The sequence below is a fragment of the Phoca vitulina genome, unplaced genomic scaffold (genome assembly GCF_004348235.1).
Source record: "Phoca vitulina isolate PV1807 unplaced genomic scaffold, GSC_HSeal_1.0 scaffold2, whole genome shotgun sequence".
Lineage (NCBI taxonomy): Eukaryota > Metazoa > Chordata > Mammalia > Carnivora > Phocidae > Phoca > Phoca vitulina.
Genome location: NW_022589705.1, coordinates 31,694,874 through 31,715,699, shown reverse-complemented (window position 1 = coordinate 31,715,699; position 20,826 = coordinate 31,694,874). Strand labels below are relative to the sequence as shown.

At 41.8% G+C, this 20,826-nt stretch overlaps 1 protein-coding gene across 1 annotated transcript in view; it reads right to left on the bottom strand.

Moving 5' to 3' along the window:
- Positions 1 to 252: 252 nt before the first annotated feature.
- Positions 253 to 20,826, bottom strand: part of LPAR3 (lysophosphatidic acid receptor 3) — a 62,870-nt gene continuing 42,296 nt past the window's right edge. Inside the window, exon 3 of the mRNA XM_032416293.1 lies at positions 253 to 1,919. Coding sequence (XP_032272184.1) covers positions 1,594 to 1,919 — 326 coding nt within the window. The 3' untranslated portion in view covers positions 253 to 1,593. The remainder of the gene's footprint in view (positions 1,920 to 20,826) is intronic.

Here is a 20,826-nt window from a genome sequence, read left to right as displayed (position 1 = left end):
TAAAACATCAAGAGAGTATGTACTTCATGGCAAATCTGATTTTTCTTCTGCAATAGAACTGTGTGTTATAGTTACTACAGACTATATTTTTACTTAGAAAATACACAAAGCAATGATGCACCTCAACAAGAGAGAACAAATTGTTTTATTTTATCGGTAGCTTTGATATAAGCTTCAGATAGACCCACTTACTACATGGAGTTTGTGAAATCTACACCTTCCAATCATAATACTCTCTATTTTAGGCCATTATATCTAAAAAGCATGACTTCTCAAATCCTTTTATTACAAGTAGTTCTCGCACATAAATGTTATATCACAATAGCAAAAAAATGTAAACTTCTTTTGCAAACTACATAAATACTATAATAACTGCCTTGAAGTTATTCTTATTTTAAAATCAGAATATATTCTAAATGCTTTACATAAAAAACTTTGGTCAGTAGCCTATGTGTATGACATTTTTTTTTTAATGACTTGCCTTTCATGTTGCTTACTTAGTTCTTTGAAGGAGAAAATTTTAAAATTGAACTCAGATCAAAATTCAGTCCAGAAGTAAGACAAGTACCAGAAATATGTCTCTAACTGTGGGGAAAATATGAAACGTGAAAATTATTCCACATACTAAGTCTGACAAGCCACCGGTGGTATGGAGGTAACTGAAAATAAGGACTCAAGTCAAGCTCATATTTGATCCTATGTGAAAGGAATTCAGCCAATTTATCAACATACCTTTTACTCAGCTGTATGTCTGTATGTCTGTTTGCAAATGAATCACCTCTTTCTCTTTTCTTTTAGAACACAACAGGTCATTTCTACAGCTATAGTCCTAGACTGAACGGTCTAGATGGCCAGTGAATTTATTTCACCATCACTGTCCTTGAGGTCTTTAAATACAAACTAGAGATGTATAAACATACAGGTGTGTATACACATCCCATGCACACTTAGACGACCACATCAAGGCCTTTCTTTCTGCTTCAAGAGAAGTTTCTAACATTTACCTTTTTTTGTTATTAACTCAATCTTCTTCCTCAGAATGTTCTTTTAGTTTTAAAAATCAAGTCAAACCTAGAGCCCTTACTGATTTGTTATTCTGAGATTCCTATTGAACACCTAGCTACTGGCCACGGTTTCTTTGAGGAAAGAAATATCATAGCTGAAGCCATTTTCAAAATTTTAAATGCACGCAGAAAGAACTACACAGGCTTCCCAAGCAGCTATATCAAGTGGCTCAAGTAACATTATTATTTATCTTGGCCTACGCCCTTTATCAACAACATCCTTTTAAAACGCAAAGAATGGCTACAAGATGGCAGCAGGGCCCAGAATGGTGCTCCAAGCGGTTCCAAGGATGTCACTGAGGGTCCCACTGTGCTGTCTTCCCTCTTTTGTGCATTTTCTCCAAATGCATTGTGTCCCCTCTTTACTGCCCATGCTTGGAAACTATGTAAAATAATTTTTTTAAAAATCCACCAGGGATTAATTTAGACCTGAAATAACACTGTAGGTGGGCGTTGTTAGAGACAGGTAGCCATTCTTAACAGCTCCTTTCCCAGAGGAGGCTCTGGTGGGCAGGGGGACACCCGCAGCTTAGGAACTGCTCTTGTTGCAGACCATGCCTTGGCTGATACCATCTTCCTTATACTGGCTGCCCGTGTCGCTCCTGCTGAGGATGGTAGAGGGCATGCGGGAGGGACGTCTGTCTGGGTCCTTCTGAGAGAAACAGCAGATCATCTTCTTCATGGTGCTGTACATGTCCTCGTCCTTGTAGGAGTAGATGATGGGGTTCATGACGGAGTTCAGCAGCGCCAGCAGCAGGAACCACCTTTTCACGCGCTGCACCCCACACTGTGTGCAGTTCAGGCCGTCGAGCAGCAGAACTACCAGGCCTGGGGTCCAGCACACAACGAAGGCCCCTGCGGGGAGACAAAAGGAAGCGGGCTGCTTACTGAGGTTTCTTCTGGCCCAGCGTTCAGTCAGTGGCTTCAAAGGACCTTAAGGGTTTGTTCTGACAACTGCAAAGCAAACTTTCACCCTTCCTCTGAGCACTTGAGACCTGGGTTCATTAGAGGCCAACAGCCGGGCACCCCTTGACTGTTCACCGTGTTCTATTTCAACTCATCTGCTTACCCGGGGCTCGTCATGAGGGGCTCACATTTACCTCCCACTTACTAAGCACTCCACACACCTTATCTCCGTCAGCTCTCTGAAGCACACTAGGAGGCTGCTGTAGTCATCATCCATGCTTAGCAGATGAGAAAACCAAGACCAAACGCCAGGAGGATATGTGGGAAGACCTCACACCTTTAGCCCGAGGCTCCACGGTTCTCTACCTCAGATGTTCTAAATGCTTTCCTGACAAGAAGACACACTGCATCTATGGCTTTCTCCTAGTCTCTTAACTAAGTTACCTGCTCACAAATTTTATTCTTTATAAATCCATGTTGATGCTGAGTAAGCACTAGTATTCTTTTTGACATATTCATAGGCCATCTGCTTAATTCTCTGCTTTGGATTAAGTTTTTTGTTCTTGTCGGTTGTTGTCAGAAATAAATCTTCCTGTTTCATGATGAGATAGCGATGTGCTTGTAGCAGATTTATTTATTTAGCACGATTTTAGCACCAACTGCACATGAAGGGTAGTGTCTTCTGAGTCACTAGACATCTGATCATACTTAGCTTACCACTAAAGCTTTCCGACATGTTGTTCCTAAAATATGAGGCGTAAGTTCAATATTCCCCTACTTTGTCACCATCACCTTGGATAACAGTGAGAGCTCACGTTTATACCATGCTTACTGTGAGCCAGGCACTGGTGTAAATGCTTTCCTTTATTAACTCATAGAACCACACTATGAGGTAGGCATTGTTATCATCCCCAGGAAAGGGAGGTGCAAGGAAAGTTAAGTAACTTTCTCACCATCAAACAGCTTGTAAGGGACATCTAATTTTGAATGTTGGCAGTCTTTCTCCATAGGCTGTGCTCTCGGCTACTATGGTATGTGACCTATTCTCCATACTGTGATATGGTTTCTTTCCCCCAAAGTCCTTATCATTTCTAAACGCCCTTGCTTATCCATTCAATAAACATTCCTTGTGAGCTTACTACACTAGACAGTAAATGAGGCAAAGACTATGCACTCCAGGAGCTAAAGTGCTAATGGGGAGACAGAATAAACAAGCAAGTCTGTAAATCACAGCACCAGCTAGTTATTCTTACCGGTAAGAATTAGTCCTGGACAGTATTCCTCTTGTCGCTTTATCTTTGTTCTGAGAGATACACTAATAAGCAAGTCAAGTCAAGAAGTATAAAAAGGCTGTGTGAGGCCATAAAATGCCATGAGCCTCGGGGTCAGACAGGTGTGCCCAGCTCCTCACTTTATGAGCTACAAAAATGAGGCAAATCACTGCACTTTTCTGAGCCCCCATTCCCTCATTCATTATTATTATTTTTTAAATTTATTCATTTGAGAGAGAGAGAAAGAACGCGTGAGCATGAGTGGGGGGGGGAGGGGCAGAGGGAGAGGGAGAAGCAGATTCCCTGTAGAGCAGGGAGCCTGACAAGGGGCTCTATTCCAGGACCCTGAGATCAGGACCTGAGCCAAAGTCAGAAGCTCAACCGACTGACTGAGCCACCCAAGCACCCTCCCATTCCCTCATTTATAAAATAAAGATAACAATTCCGACTGTGTGGGTGGTTGTAAGGGGTCAGAAGTAATGGAAAGTGGTGCCCAACACTGAGTTATGCTAATGGGGAAGAGGGAAAAATATTGATTAACTTCATACTTTGTTAAATATGCATGTCAAACTTTAATAGAGTATATAACTTCCAAACCAATGGAAGGGGAAGGATGGAACCAAAGGGAAGGAAAGCAAGATCTCAATATAAAAAAAGGAGGGGGGGAAAAGTCAAACATAGGAAAGTGGGACAAAGAAAGAACAAAAGGAGATGCTGGAAATGAATCCAAATATACTGACAATCAAACTCAGTGTTAATTGTGGTATTATTTTTTAAAAACAGGTGAATCTAAACAATTTGATGCCTAACATTACCTCCATATGTGGTAAAAAACCATAAGGAAAAGCAAGATGATTGACATGAAATTTATGATACGGTTATTTCTCCATAAGAGAGGGTGGTCACTGGGGCAGGTCCACATAGGCGATGCTGAATATATTGGAAATGTTCTATTACATTGGATGGCAGGTACATAGGCATTTTTAAAGTATTTATTTATTTTTTTTATTTTTATTTTTTTTAAAGATTTTATTTATTTATTTGACAGAGAGAGACACAGCGAGAGAGGGAATACAAGCAGGGGGAGTGGGAGAGGGAGAAGCAGGCTTCCCGCGGAGCAGGGAGCCCGATGCGGGGCTCGATCCCAGGACTCTGGGATCGTGACCTGAGCCAAAGGCAGACGCTTAACGACTGAGCCACCCAGGCGCCCCTATTTTTTTATTCTTTTAACTGTTATTCTTTATACTATACATATGGTGTTTATAATTTTGTCTGAATGATATTATTTCACACATACACATGTCAAAAAAGGATAAAAGTAAATTGCCAATATGCTTTCCTAAAAACTGTTTTTAAAATCATTTTTTTTTTAAATCATAAAAGCTTCCCCCCACCCCAGAACAAAATTCTGGTTTAGATTAGTCAGGGGACCTAAACACTCTAAATAAAGTCTCCAAACTGATGTCTTGTTTTTCACAATGCAGTAATTCCTGTATATTTTCCATTTGCATTGAATTACATACAATAATTCATTCAATCAACACTTGACAAACTTTTCATTGAGCAATGATTATATATGTCAGGCACTGTTCTAAGAATTTTATGTGAATTATCCATTTAACCTTCATGGCAGCCCTAGGAGTCTTATGAACACTACCTAATAAAATACTAATGCTACTCTCTTTTTAAACCTGAGGAAGCTGAAGCACAGAGAAGCGAGGTAATAGGCTCAAAGCCACAGAGCTGATAAATGGAAAAGCCAGGACTTGAAACCAGGCAGCCTGGCACCAGAGGCTGTACTCCCGTCCACATGCTAGGCTGTTCAGCAATGGACAGAGAATCTTATTCCTAAAATGAGTGATGGGGGAGGGAGAAGGGTACTTCTGGCTTTTAGAGTCCCATCTGTGGTATGTCATATCTGACTGTGAAGCTACATATATAACAATTAAGTCATGCTTTGGTTTGCTAGCATAAAGGTTTTCTGTCCGGGAGGAAGGGAGGGAGGGAGGAAGGGAGGGAGGAAGGGGGGGAGGAAGGGAGGGAGGGAGGGAGGAAGGGGGAGAGGAAGGGAGGGAGGGAGGAAGGGGGGGAGGAAGGGAGAAAGAATTCCAAGAAAAATATAGGCTGGCTGTAGGAGTAAGAAAAAACAAAAATCTGCTGACCTTTCCTCTATACTGTTGCCAAGAACAACAGAAGGCAAGTCTTCTTTGACAGAACTGCCCAGACACCCTCGGCTGCCCTCCGGCATGCTGTCTGAGGTGATGGCCGCACTCGGGGCAGTAACCCCAGGGAAAGACACTGCTTCTGGACTCCTCCACCCAGCAGCCTCCTTCCCCCACCAAACACATCTCAGCAGAGATGCAAGGTTCATCTAACACTTCATTCTTTGTGTGTGTGGGGGGGGCCTTACTGTATGTCGGCAGCTAGATATGAGGCCCCCAAATCTTCCACGATCTAGAAGGAGAAGAACATGTCGGGAATGGTTTTGGCCTTGGGAGTCTGTAATCTCGGAGAAATTCTTCGAGAATACAGGGGATGTCATAAACAAACAGATGGGCAACTGGCCTATTTCTTACAAAGGGGGCAGATGATGGATCCTGGGAAATATAGATCAGTCAGTCCCCTATCAAGTTCCAAGAAGTTTTGGAAGAAAAAACTAATGAAAATGTTTTTTGAGTATTTAGACTCAATGCTAAGACCATGCCAGCTGGGAATAAGCAGAGGTTTCAAAGAGAGGTCATGACAAGTCCTAATACCCCCCCCTTTTTTTTATCAGGCATTCACAAATAAGGGTGGATCCAAGGTGTCTATTTGGGAACCAGTGGAAAAAATCAAGTATGTTCCTCCTGGAGAAGAAAAGGCTTAAGAAAGACACCATGTGCTAACTGTCTCAAAAGCCTGAAAGGCCATCAAATAGAGGACACACAGACTTGTCCCAGGCCATTCCAGAAGGTCACCCTGAAACAGAGGGAAAAGTACAAAGGGGCAAAAGTTGGATGTAAGAGTTCTTTCTAAGTAAATGAAGCTATTTAGGGGGGGAACTGGTTGTTGAGTGGGCAGAGAGCCTCTCATCAGCAGAACACCTCCTTTGCCTGGATCATCCTGAGATGCACAAAAGGAAGGCATTTTTCCTAAATGAGAGATAGGGTTAAGTGGTTTCTGAATTCTTTTCCAAGTAGAAAATTGCTACATTCTACAAAACTGTGAATTTCGACTCCCAATAAAATTCAAACAAATTTGACTTGTTTGTTTCCCGGACACAATTATCAGACGGTATGTTTAAAAACTGATGGAGATGAATACTTTGAGCTAGCTGTTCCCAAACCTGGCTGGTCATCCAAATTACCAGGGGAGGTTTCAATATTGCAGATTCCCAGGGCACCTGGGTGGCTCAGTCAGTTAAGCATCTGCCTTCCGCTCAGGTCATGGTCTCAGGGTCCTGGGATGGAGCCCCACCAACCCACCTCAGGCTCCCCACTCAGCAGGGGTGGTGGGGGGAGCCTGCTTCTCCCTCTCTCTCTCCCTCTGCCTCGCCTCTCGCTCATGCGTACGCACGCTCTAATAAATAAATAAAATTTAAAAAAATAATGCAAATTCCCTGGACCCACATCAGACCCAAGAGTTAGAACCTCTGGGGTGGGATGTGGAAATCTGTAGGATGAAGAAGTTCCCTGGTTGGTAATGATGCACAGCCAGTTCTGTACACCATTTCTCTACGCTGACTCAAAACGGTTTACTCAAGCCGTCCTGTCAGCAAAACTGTAGACTCCATAGAGACTTAGCAAAAAGTCATGGAAAAGAGAGAGGGGGCAGAATTCTTTAAAAATAAGCAAATAAGCATCTCTAGAGGTCAATACCTTCAGCTTCTATTTGGAAAAATGTTTGAGCACATCATATACATAAATAAATGCGTGAACACTAGCAGCACAACTAGACCACAGGCAAGGCATGCACGTCCTCCTCTGGCCTTTGTCTGCTCTCTGGTTTGCCCTGCCAGGAATGCCTTCCTGCCTCCTAATCTACGGTCTACTTTTCTTTCCAAGCTTAGCTCAAATTCTGCCTTCTCCACTGGACCTCTCCCATTGTCCAACCCACAGCGATCATTCCTTCCTCTCAACTCATGGGGCACTTTCCCCATCCAACAGCCACGTGGCACTGAGCACATCACCTGCTTACTTCACTCTAACATTTCCCAAGAGCTCTGCGCTCACGGCGATACAGGCACGGGTCATTTAACACTCACAGCCCTGTGAGGCTGCCACTTTTACTGTTAGCCCGATCTTGCATACGGTGATTTAAAGTGTAGAAGTAGCTCAAGAGTTTGTCTTGGGTCCGGAAGCCAACAAATAGGAGAGTCATAATTTGAACGCAGGCCTGACTCCCCCATCAAACTCGTGGGCACTGGGCTCAACTGGAGGTAGTTTTTAATACATATATCCTCTTTCTCAGGCCTGTTATAAGCTTGCTAAGGATGTGGGCTGTGACTCATCACCAGCCTGTATCCTCAGAAGTAAATACGGAGCCCCACGCTCAGTAGCCGCCGAGATGAGGCGGTTGAAGGTGAGTGAGATTCCCTAAGAGGCCTCACGCGGCCAGTACCGCAGCAGCTGCAGCATCTGCTATTGGTATGGCATCCAGTCCGAACCTGGATGCGACGTGTGACAGTTCTGACTATGGTCAAGGAAAGTCTCAGGTGAAGTGACAACCAGTTGAGCGAGTGGAGTGTTGACGATTAAGACCAGCCACGCAGAGGTGAGACACAGCATGAGGCGCTGGGGGAATTCCAAATAGTTCAGGATGGTTTTAACCCAGAGAGGGGATTGAGTAAGTACGGTGAAGTCTGAGACGACCTGGGCAGACCCATGTTGCCTATTCACGGTCACCTTCTCACCACACCCCTCCGCCCCCATACACATACGCACACCCAGGCACCTCTGAGCAAGAGCCCTGCGCACAACACTCAGGAGTTTGGATTTATTGTAAAGATCAGACCCCATAGCCTTTGCCCTCAGGTGTCCATTATATGTAATGAATTAACTTCTCTTCCAAGCATCTAGAATGGTAGGAGTCATACAGCAACCTTAGGAAGATTAAGAAATAGTTCTATGTTCCATGGTTCATAAAAGAATCCCATTGAGAAAGGCTAGATCAGAGGTTTTTTCAGACTCAATTGCAACTCATTAGTGAGCTGTGAAATCAATTTAGTGGGTTGCAACCAGCAATTTTCTAAAAGATGAAATAGAACAGAACAGAAAACATCAGAGTGCATCAAGTATAGCAAGGGTGCGTTCATGAAACATGTTTCAGTTACCCACAAAACAGTGTGTGTACTGGGCCATGATACAGAAGGTACACTATTTTTTTATTGTGAGTCCTGATTAAAAAAAAAAGTATAAGCCACTTTTACAGATCAGTGGTTTTTCAAATCAGTTTTCTAAAAAGTAGAGAAACACTTCCCAAAGGAAATCTCTTGTTAAAGTTCAAAATCTAAGCTTCTCTGACTAAAGAAAGAGATGAGCAGGGGGTGAGGAGGAGTTGAGTAAAGCCCTTGACAGCAGAATCCACACTCCGCTTCACACTACAACTCCCCACTCCACACATGTACATACACTGAGGCTCCCTTGGGAGCGCCACTGACCCATTTGAAAACTACTATAAAATGGTAGTTCTTTGAAGGTTTTTAACTGGGCATGGTAAGTCTTTCCTTTTCCTTTTTTAAAAAAATTTTTATTTAAATTCAATTTAGTTAACATGTAGTGTATTAATTTCAGGGGTAGAATTTAGTGATTCATCAGTTGCATATAACACCCAGTGCTCATTACATCACGTGCCCTCCTTAATGCCCATCACCCAGTTACCCCATCCCCCCACCCACCTCCCCTCCAGCAACCCTCAGTTTGTTTCCTAGAGTTAAGAGTCTCTTATGGTTTGCCTCCTTCTCTGTTTTCATCTTATTTTCTTTTTCCTTCCCTTCCCCTATGTTCATCTGTTTTGTTTCTTAAATTCCACATATGAGTAAAATCATATGGTATTTATCTTTCTCTGACTTTTTTTTAAGATTTTATTTATTTATTTGATGGAGAGAGACACAGCGAGAGAGGGAAGACAAGCAGGGGAAGTGGGAGAGGGAGAAGCAGGCTTCCCGCGGAGCAGAGAGCCCGATGTGGGGCTCGATCCCAGAACCCTGGGATCATGACCTGAGCCGAAGGCACATGCTTAATGACTGAGCCACCCAGGCGCCCCACTCTGACTGACTTATTTCATTTAGCATAATACACTCTAGTTCCATCCATGTCATTGCAAATGGCAAGATTTCATTCTTTTTGATAGCTGAGTAATATTCCAGTATCTCTCTCTCTCTCTCTCTCTCTCACACACACACACACACACACATCTTCTTTATCCATTCATCTGTTAATGGACATCTGGGCTCTTTCCATATTTTGGCTATTGCAGACATTGTTGCTATAAACATTGAGGTGCATGTGTCTTTCTGAATCACTATATTTGTATCCTTTGGATAAATACCTAGTAGTGCAATTGCTGGGTCATAGGGTGGTCCTATTTTTAACTTTTTGAGGAACCTCCATACTGTTTTCCAGAGTGGCTGCACCAATTTACATTCCCACCAACAATGTAAGAGGGTTCCCCTTTTCTCCACATCCTCACCAACCTCTTTGTTTCCTAACTTGTTAATTTTAGCCATTCTGACCAGTGTGAGGTGGTATCTCATTGTGGTTTTGATTTGCATTTCCCTGATGCCGAGTGATGTTGAGCATGTTTTCATGTGTCTGTTAGCCGTTGGTACATTGTCTTTGGAGAATATCTGTTCATATCTTCTGCCCATTTCTTGACTACATTTTGTGTTTTTTGGGTTTTGAATTTGATAAGTTCTTTATGGATTTTGGGTACTAGCCCTTTATCTGATATGTCATTTGCAAATATCTTCTCCCAGAAACATGACAGGGACGTCCACTCTCATCACTGTTGTTCAACATAGTACTGGAAGTCCTAGCCTCAGCAATCAAACAACAAAAAGAAATAAAAGGCATCCAAATTGGCAAAGAAATCAAACTTTCACTCTTTGCAGATGACATGATACTCCATAGAAAACCCAAAAGACTCCACAGGGGCACCTGGGTAGCTCAGTTGGTTAAGTGTCTGCCTTTGGCTCAGGTCATGATCCCGAGGTCCTGGGATCAAGCCCCGTATCGGGCTCCCTGCTCAGCAGGGAGTCTGCTTCTCCCTCTCCCTCTGCTCCTCCCCACCTGCTCATGCTCACTCTCTCTCTCTCAAAAAAAAAAAAAAAAAAGAAAAAAGACTCCACCAAAAAAATTGCTAGAACTGATACAGGAATTCAGCAAAGTCGCAGGATATAAAATCAATGCACAGAAGTCAGCTGCATTTCTATACACTAACAATGAAGCAGAAGAAAGAGAAATCAAGGAATCGATCCCATTTACAATTGCACCAAAAACCATGAGATACCTAGGAATAAACCTAACCAAAGAGGTAAAGAAGTAAAGGATCTGTAATCTGAAAACTATAGAACACTTGCAAATATTTTATTTTTTTATTTTTTTATTTTTTATTTATTTTTTTTAAAGATTTTATTTATTTATTTGACAGAGACACAGCGAGAGCAGGAACACAAGCAGGGGGAGTGGGAGAGGGAGAAGCAGGCTTCCCGCTGAGCGGGGAGCCCGATGCGGGGCTCGATCCCAGGACGCTGGGATCATGACCTGAGCCGAAGGCAGACGCTTAACGACTGAGCCACCCAGGCGCCCGCAAATATTTTATTTTAGAGCAAAGCTTTCAGTGCCCAGGATGGACTAGAGGTAAGGGAGCTCAAAGTCTGCTCCCACCTGCATCAGAACCACTGGCGGGGGGGGGGGGGGGGCCTCTTTAAAATTCAGATTTCTGGGCCCCACCCAGACCTACCAAGTGAGAAACTGATGCAAGTAAGATCTAGGCATCTCCAGGTTGAGCTAGCTCCCTGGGGAATGCTTTTCGTATAGCAAAGCGTGAGAACCACTGGGCTAGACAGGGAGACTCACCTGAAGACTGGCTAAAATTCAGGTAAGAATGATAAGGATGGGAAGAGCAGTGCTGGCGGGGATGGACAGAAGCCGATGGTTACTAGCAGATAGTAAGGAGGAAGAGACTGGAGGACTTGATGAGAACTGGCTGTGGGAACTGAGGGAGAAGTGACTGGGTTGCACGTGGTCAACCAAGTTTGATAACCAAGCAGAGAGGCAGCAGAGGCACAGGTTTAGAAGGTGGAGACCGTGTTCCATTTTAGGCCTCGGGTAAGTGGAGTACCTGTGGCTCCTCAATCCAGAGACATGTAGAGGGCAGGCAGCCGGCACTCTGAGAGCTCCAAATTGAAATGCTGACTTGGGAGTCATCAGCAGTAGGTGGGCACTTTGGCCATATGTCCTTTCATTAATAAATATTTACTAAGCAATCACCTACTATGTGCCAGCTACTAAGAGGGAATATTTCCGTGATGATTACATTTGGATAACGAATCTAATTTCCTTCTATTGCCAAGTGACAGGTCAGTTACATTGACAAGAAGCAATTAGGTTTTATTTCAATGAGGCACTATGTTCTTTCAGTACCTGTTTAAGAGACTCACTAATTGTCCAATTAGACTATAAATGAGCTTTCCTCTGGTAATTAAATAAACTAGTTTCAGTGCTATACTCAAAAACCAGTACCATGAGTTTACTGTTAATTTTTAAAGCACAGTGAATCATATACTAGAATGTGCAATTAGAGTGCTGAAATGATATTTAATGACTGCAATTTAAGGTAATCAGAAATATCAAATTAAGTAATGTCTAACACTTCGGAAGATAGAATTACAAATGAAAATATTGGTGACAAATGAAATCAAAGATCTTTCCAAGTCCCTAATCAATATCATGTTAGACAGTCTATGAAAGCCCTCCTCTCTTATTTGGAAGTTTTCAAAATAGCTCAAAAAAAATCCTTTGGTTAATACTTCATCTCCACAATATATAGGAAAACAGAAAGAACACCAGTCCATCTGGAAGAAGGGCCTCTCCCTAGAATGTAATTAAGATAGTTCAGCATTCTTGGGGTTTTGGTGACAGGATGTGCTGAAGATGAAGACCTCAAGGTGCATGAAACCTGTTCTTCAGGACTCATACTTTTTTTTTTTCCTGTTCCACTAGTCAGACATAATTTCATCTGTTTAAAAATTCACACATGCAATTAAAAAAAAGTCCTGACATGTGAGTGGCACATAAATAAAACATCTGGAACAATAAAAGCAATCACTCACACAGAATAGTCACACTCTGGCACATGGACTACTCATTTCATCAAACAGGAGGATATATTTTAAATATGTTCACTCTGTTATTCTTTGTTTCTAGTCCAGGAAAAAGTGGCAGGGCCCAGGCAATAATGCTAACCTAGGAAGCCGCAGGGCTGTCTGATTTACTAAAATAGAAAATTACAACTCTACATAAAAATCAGGTTGTGAACCTCATCCGAGGGAAGCTCTCTTATTTGAAAAGAAATTTAATTTTAAAGTAAAATTTTAATGTAAAAGCTATCCTTGACCAGAATTGTTAAAATATGCAAGTCACACACTAACAGAATATTTAAATGGAAATGCTCTCAGGATAGCAAAGAATTTGTTCAATAATTTCAAAATAACACTTCCAGATGTGGTTTGCATTTAAATTCGTAATCGTTTACCCACAGTGTTTCAGAAATCCAATAATTCAGAAAATAGATTGTCACATATGTGAAAGGAATGAAAATATATACTTCTCATAAACCTGACTTATTTTTACTACAGAAAGCAAGAAAATACTGAGACACTTCGAATAGAAGATGAGCAGTTAAGAATTCCACAAATGATTCATTTAACACTATTGTCCCTTCTGTTGGGTCTTTTGACTCTAACAACTGGTTTTAGACACTTGTTTTATGTTTGTGGCCAGCTTTGGAAAATTGAAAATCTCAGTGCCACGGGGTCACAAGATAAAATTTAAAGGAGAGCCATATAGCAGCTAGAACCACAGCCAAGGCCTAATTCTAGTGTTTAACTCTGGGCCACAGCAGGAAATCATAAACTGAATAAGGAAGAGAACACCATCTCCACCTCCAAATGCCTCTTTAAGCATAATATGTATGGACCAACAATACCTCAGTACCTCATTAACTATTACATCAAGGGCTTTCCAGCATCTAAGAAAAGGTGTGAGGTCAGCTGCGTGTATTGGCAGAGTAACAGCTCTTTGCTGGGTATAATTTTAAAGATGGACAGATCCCAACTAGTCTGTCCAAGGATTTGAAATTCTTGCTGGAGTCACTCTTTTGGATTAGGGAGGTCTCTGCTGCACCCTACCTAAAAATGTAACTATACTAAACCAGAGACATATAATATTTTATCACATAAATGGTCATTGGCACAGAGCAGGGTTCTGAGGGGATGTTAAAGGGGTATCTTCGATGCAGTTGAAAATTTTCAAAAGGGCTATAGTATGGGACACTGCACAGGAAAGTTAACTTGAATAGAATACAAGATTCTGGCCACCCAGATGACACAAAACACCATTCTGAGCTCAGAGGAAGGGAAGAGGAATTAGTAGGAGCAGGACTTGACTTAGAGAAAGTTGGATCTAGAGGAGCAAAACATGTTATAGCTTAGGAACTACAATGTCTTGACACAAGAGCTATCACCTCCCATCCCATGCCCCTGGCCGCCATTGTTAATCCACCACACTACCTCCGTCTGAATCCACATATGGCCTCGAATTCCTTCACAGCACAGCTCCAAGCAGCCTCTAGCAATCTGATGGAATTTGTCCTTGAGATGAAACCCACTTAACCATCCTTGTTATAGTAAAAAGAGCATATGCTGGAGATCAAGCAGACACTGAGTTGATCATGGGCAAATCCATTCACCTTCTTGGGCCTCCCACCATTTTCTAAGCTATGGAATGAGCATGATGATACTGACCTGATAGGATTTTTGTGAGAATCTAATGAGATAATGCATGGAGTGTCCAACAGAGAAAATGTTAGTTCTGACCGCCCAGATAGTGTTGGTATCTCCGTATCTCCCCTGCTGTGCTTCCTAAGGCAATTCATAAACACATCCAGTAGGATGCTTCAGTTGCTGTTGTGTACCCACATGTGAATGCACGTGTGCGTGCACACACACACAATTTATTACACTTGGTCCTAATTCTGCATGCATTTGGCTGCCCTGCTAGGCTGATATCCTCAGGAAGACCCTTTTGTATCTTATTCAACTTGAGATACCCAGTGCTTAGCCAAGCACCATACACATAGTAGGTACTTAATAGAAGTTTATTAAATGAAGGGATCTCAATTCAAATCCAGACCCTAGAGTGTGCTTTTTAAAAGGTCATTATATTTCTCTTCTCCCAATTTCTTCATCTGTCCATTAATGGGATTGGATTAGAATGACCTGCAAGGCTCCTTTTGGTTCTCACATTTGATGATTCTGGGTTTCACTCAGAGCTTCCTTCAGTCATGGCCAATGAACAGTCAAAGTAACTAAGGAGAAAGGCAAACATGGATGCTCTCTATGGTGCCAAGTGAGAGGGAGAATTCTGTGGTAAATATAAGATGCATGTCACATGATTCTAGCAGAAACAGGTATCTGGGTGGGGACACCCAGAATGCTCTCAGATACCAATGTTTATTCAATTAATACACAGTGAGCATTTGTTAAGTGTCACACACCATGCTAATCACTGGGAATTGCAAGTCAAAGGACACAGAGGAATAAATGATTACCATGCAGGGTATGCATGAGATATTGTAAGGGCATACTGCCTAATGGTCTTCACAAGAGTTGAAATTACCATTCTCTACAGTGTCACCATGGATTGAGTTTTTAAAAGGATAGAAATGTAGGGGTGCCTAGGTGGCTCAGTCTCTGACTCTTGGTTGAGCATCTGACTCTTGGTTTTGGCTCAGGTCATGATCTCTGGGTGTTGAGATTGAGCCCTGTGTTGGGCTCTGCACTCAGTGGAGAGTCAGCTTTAGATTCTCCCTCTCTCCTTCTCCCTCTGCCCTTCCCCCACTCATGTGTGTGCTCTAGCGCATTTTCTCTCTCTCTCTAAAATAAATAAATAAATCTTTAAAAAAAAGGATACGAATGTTAGGAATACCCTATGGCAGTATAGGTGTTATTACATTGTTTTCAATATAAACAATATTTTTGATATATTAAAAACAATATTGTTGAAACACTGATAGTTGAAAACAATATTGATAGAAACAATAGTACTGAAAACAATATTGATGTAGAAGATGTTCATAACATATTGTTGAATTTATATAAAACACAGGTTACAAAACTGTGAATATAGTATTAATCCATTCTGATTAAAAAGAACAAGTTAAGGGGCACCTGGGTGCCTCAGTCGGTTCAGCGTCCGACTCTTGGTTTCGGCTCAGGTCATGATCTCAGGGTTGTAAGATTGAGCCCACGTCAGTCTCCATGCTCAGAGAGGAGACTGCTTGGGATTCTCTCTCTCCCTCTCCCTCTGCCCCTCCCCTTGCTTGTGCTTGCTCTCTCAAATAAATGAATCTTTAAAAAAAAAAGAACAAGATGAATTTGTGTATATACATGTGTGCACTTAGAAAAGATCACAAAATATACAGTATATCCAAATACCCAAGCAAATATAATCTCTAGGCAACATGATCCAGGTGCTATTTACCTTCTTCCTTACCTCTCTCATTATTGTCTTTAATTTTTTGCTGGGAGCCTATCTTTTTTTTTTTTTTTATAATAAGCTCTCACCAAAGCTAGTTTTGTTTCTATTTTGGAAACAAATATATTTGCAAGCACTAGATTTCTACTGCAAAAAATGGCATAAGACTGATCCTATGTAGTTGAGAAACAAGAAGGTCAAGACTGCTTCTCCCAACAAATCTCTTAACGGGTGTTTCACTCTAGGTTACCTACGGGTAGTTTACTAAATAGGAAAATGCATAGTAAGAGTATGAGAAAGTCATTAAATGGTAAAACATGTCATAACCTTTGAAGTAGAACCAATAAGAATCAATTGTGTAAAATGTGAGGCTGGTTATCGCAATGTTAATTAAAAAACATTTTCCATTAGTTGTACATTAATCACAAGAGGGACAATGTAAAGAAAGGAAGACATACTATACCGTATGCTGGGCCAAAAGGTACCAAATGATCACTTCCCCCTCCTTCCAAGAGCATACATCATCCAACAAAAATTTATTGAGCCCCAAGAGGAGCCGATGATAGCACAAATTAACCAGGACACAGAGGTAAACAAGATGGACAAAAGTTCTTTCCCAGTTTTTGACTTCACCAGCTCCTTCTCATAGTTTAGGTCTCAGCTCCAAGAGTGCCCTTTGGAGAGGTCTTCCTTTGTGCCATATAAAGTAGTACCAGCCCAGCCATTCCTTAAAATATTATTCTGCTTGGTTTTCTTTTATCACTCTCTGCACTTATCTTGTTTATTAGTTGCCTGGTTGATTAACTGATTTACTAATTGTCCATCACCCCAGTTGGAAAGTAAACATGAAGGTGGGCCTTTGCCCATTTAATTTACCTACATACACCTTCCATGTATATGGTACTTTCTAGTTCCTTTCCAGAGGTTCTGATTCTAGGAGTCTGGAGTGGGGCCCAAGGATCTGAACGTTTAACAAATATTCCAAGGGATTCTCCTGCTCAGGGCAAATGTGCAAAGTGCTGGGTTTTATACAAACCCGGGTCTTAACTCTCACCCACCAATCCAAAAGTTTGATGACCATATCTGTTTCCATTTCACTGAGAGAATGGTTTCTTGGGGATCCTTCTGCTGGAAAGGAAAAGTCTTCAATTCTGATATAGTCTGTAGACTTGTATAAAATGTAATTTGGTAATACCGAATGGCATAGGCCTATAGGAGCTTATGAAAAACCATTATTGGTCAGGCTTATACTCAAGAAAAAAAATTGTTGGTAAAGTACAACCTAACTAATTAAACTTACTATAATGGATCAACTATGCCATCAGAAAAAGAAAAAATAGTACTTGGAATCATATTTCTAGTTTGCATTGAGCAAATTTGCAGTTTGATCAAAGAAATATGAGGAAATGCATGGCTTATGTATATAGCAAAGTAAGGTTGGAGGACATAAATAGAATATGTGTAAAAGATAACAATGGAAAAAAAGAAAGACACTGCGAGACATACATGGAGATGCCATTAAGATATCCCATGAGAACCTGGAAATGGGAGAAAAAGCTTGCTCTTTGAGTTAAGCCCTAAACCCAAGTCACTTAAAGAGTTATTATGGTCCTCGGATCTGCAACAGCTTTACTGAAACCTGACTAACGGCAATCACATCTCAGAGGAAGGATGTCCCTGGAGCCAGGGATGTCTAGAAGTCCCTTATGCAACTCCCAGGGAGAAAAGTTCTCGGCCAAGGTCAGTCTGTTCTTGTGGCTGGGAGGTCTCTAATGTTCTGATTCAGCACAAAAGGCAACCTCTGATTGTAACTGGACTTGCCGGGTATTGAGTATCCGAACCCCTTGGTAATTAAGAGAAAGGGCAGGCCAAAGGGAGGAAGGAAGGAAGCAAGTGAGTAGTGACACCTATGCTTTGCTCACATTCTTGCCTCTGTCACCTTTACTGCCTGGTAACCTCCTCCTTATTCTCTCAAGTCCAGCTCATTTGTCACCTGCTCTTCATAGCTTTCCCCAGACACCACCCCCAGGCTGAGTCAGATGTTTTCCATTCCATGTTTCCATGGTACTCTCCAGATGCTCACTGTCAAATCAGACACCATGAGTGGCTTGTCCCTCCATGGTCAGCTAGACTGAGAGCACCTGAAGGGCAGAAATGCTGCCACAGTCACCTTGGGTTACTGACACCTGCCTGGGACTGGATGCTTAGTAGAAAGCAAGCAAGGAAAGCTGGAATGTCACAGACATGAAACAGAGGTACCACAGGAGAAAATTAAATATTCTCTCTGCTGGATTTTCATTAGCATGACGCACCCCCATGTACTGGTTTCAGACAGAACATTTCTCAGGCAGTCAGCTCTGATCACGTTTCTGTGCCATCAAGGAAAGTGCAAGGCACCACAGGAGATCCACCTTATGAATGTACTCAATGGCCTGTTCCCACACTGAGCAAGTCGGTTGGTTGGAATTCAAAATAAACTTTTTCATGAGCACAACTGATATATGTGGTTTTGAGTTACTCAAAAGAGCCCATTTCACCCATATATCGTTGGTTACTTTATAGGCAGTTCTAGGGTAACTGCAAGTTGATTTGCAATGGTGTTTCATTGATTCATTCTTGACCAGTTATACCCTTTTTACCCTTGCTAATGTGTGAAAGAATTTCCAACAGTCTCCACCCAAACTGTGAGCCTCGCCTGGCCTAAGGCCCTGACAGTTCCTGCAGAGAGCTTTACAGGTTCCCCTCTCTTCCTTCTGGTTATTTCTTCAAGACCCCTCAGTCCTTTCCATATGCCTCTTACACCTCTGTATTTGAAAATAAACTAAATTAAACCTGAAAACATACAACTGCTTACTCTATTTACCCTGTATAATGCAGGGACATATACATATGCATTTACATGCACACTTTAAATACATACACTTGCTTTATGTTATATACAAATATTTAATCCAGAGTTGATAAAATCAAGTATTGGTAAAAATCTCCTTTAGAGAAAGACTGAACATTCCAGGCCCTTGGGTGGGAACACAGTTCTCTTTTAAGACATTGTTTCTACAGAAAATTAGATGGAACTTAGTTCATATCACTTTATCCTGGAAAGCAAGCAGCTAACTTCCGTGTGAGGACTGTCTGTGCTAACAGTGCAATATTACCTAACCAACCATCACATTCCCCTATGGGCAAGATGATCATGGTTCCAATCTGTGCTGCCAATCATTAATATGCTTCCTCGCCACTGAAGAACTCCTATACAAAATGCCAATGTGCTTTTTCCTTTCTTGGTCCTCCGGTAATCATTAACACATTTATTAATCTCAGCAGTAAGTGTTGGGCAAATAAGATGCAGTTCCTGCCCTTAAAGTGTTGGCTCTCTAGTAGGGCACAAAGGGCACGCACATAAAAGGAAAGTACCGTTAAGGCAGTAAATGACACATAGCAAATGAATGGAATGTGGGGATCATATAGGAACTCAGAGAAGAAATCTCCACATCTTGGGGTGATTGAAGACCTGATGGAGAAAAGGGGGCTTGAGGGGGAGCGGGAAGGAAATGCAGGAATTACTAGACAGGAAGAAGACTCTCAATTTGTCCCCCAACCCACTGGCTAGATGCCTAGCATCTAGGAATACACCCAACACCTTTGAGATCAGGCACCGTACCTTGCGCTGTAATAAAAGAAAGCTGAGACAACTCCCAGTGCACATCTCACCCAATGGATCTGTAAACCATGTCATCACAGGTACCTGGGAAGCCAAGGACTCCTCTTCTGAATTGGGATGGTTTATTATAATCTAGAACAAAGAGCCTGCGGCTCTTCTTATAGTCCATGTTTTTCCACATTTGGGTTAATCAAACTCATATAAGCCACATTACATCAATGTTTGAAAGAACCTTCTGTTTAAAAAGTTACTTTTACTATCCCGGTAATAAAATGAGATGAGTAAGTCAGAATGTATAATCTGTAAATTTTAAACGAGGGAAGAAGAAACATCCAAATCACATAAACACAGATGCTAAGAAAGATCATTCAAAGTTTAAAGGACTCCTTGAATTAGACCATCTCTTTACAAACCAATCAAACACCCTAAATTCAATAAAGGGCAAATAAAAAAGTCTGGGATGCGTCTTACTCAAACTGTGGAACAAAAGACATCATGATAGTCAAATAACAAAAGGCTCATCTTCTTATCCCTTTAACCATCCCCAGGAAAAACATTAAATTCTTCCTCTTTCAACATACACCTTTTTCTTTTCCTGAAACAAATGTTGTTTATTATTGTGTACAATGACTACTTGGTATTTTTACCTAATGACCTATATATACTGAAGGATTTACTAGTTAGGTAAACTTGGATAGTTAAACTCTTAAGCCTTGCTTCCTCATCTGTAAAACAGAGGCAATAAAATCCCCGTCCCCGGGTTGGTGGGACCCAAGTGAAAGAAGGAACACAAGGCCTTTCACCACAGCATTTAGCACAGGGTCATTGTCATGATCATCATCTCTTATGATGCTCCAGGAAAGACCTTTTGTGATCTCCTATCTGGAAAACCTACAATGGCATTGGTGAGAGGGGGAACATGGCATAGTGTTTTCACAGCTTGGCTTCGAGAGCCAGACTGCTGGGTTCAAATCCAAGACCCACCACTTGCTTTTGGGTCACCTTGGGCACTTTCTATAAAACCTATTTAACCCACCTGTACCTTACTTTGCTCCCTTACCCATAACATAGAGACAATAAGAATACCCCCCCCCGCCGCCCCGGGGTTGCTGTAAGGGCCAAATAACTGATGATTCATAAAGTATACAGATCAGTGCTTGACACGGAAGATGACTTCATGTGTTAGC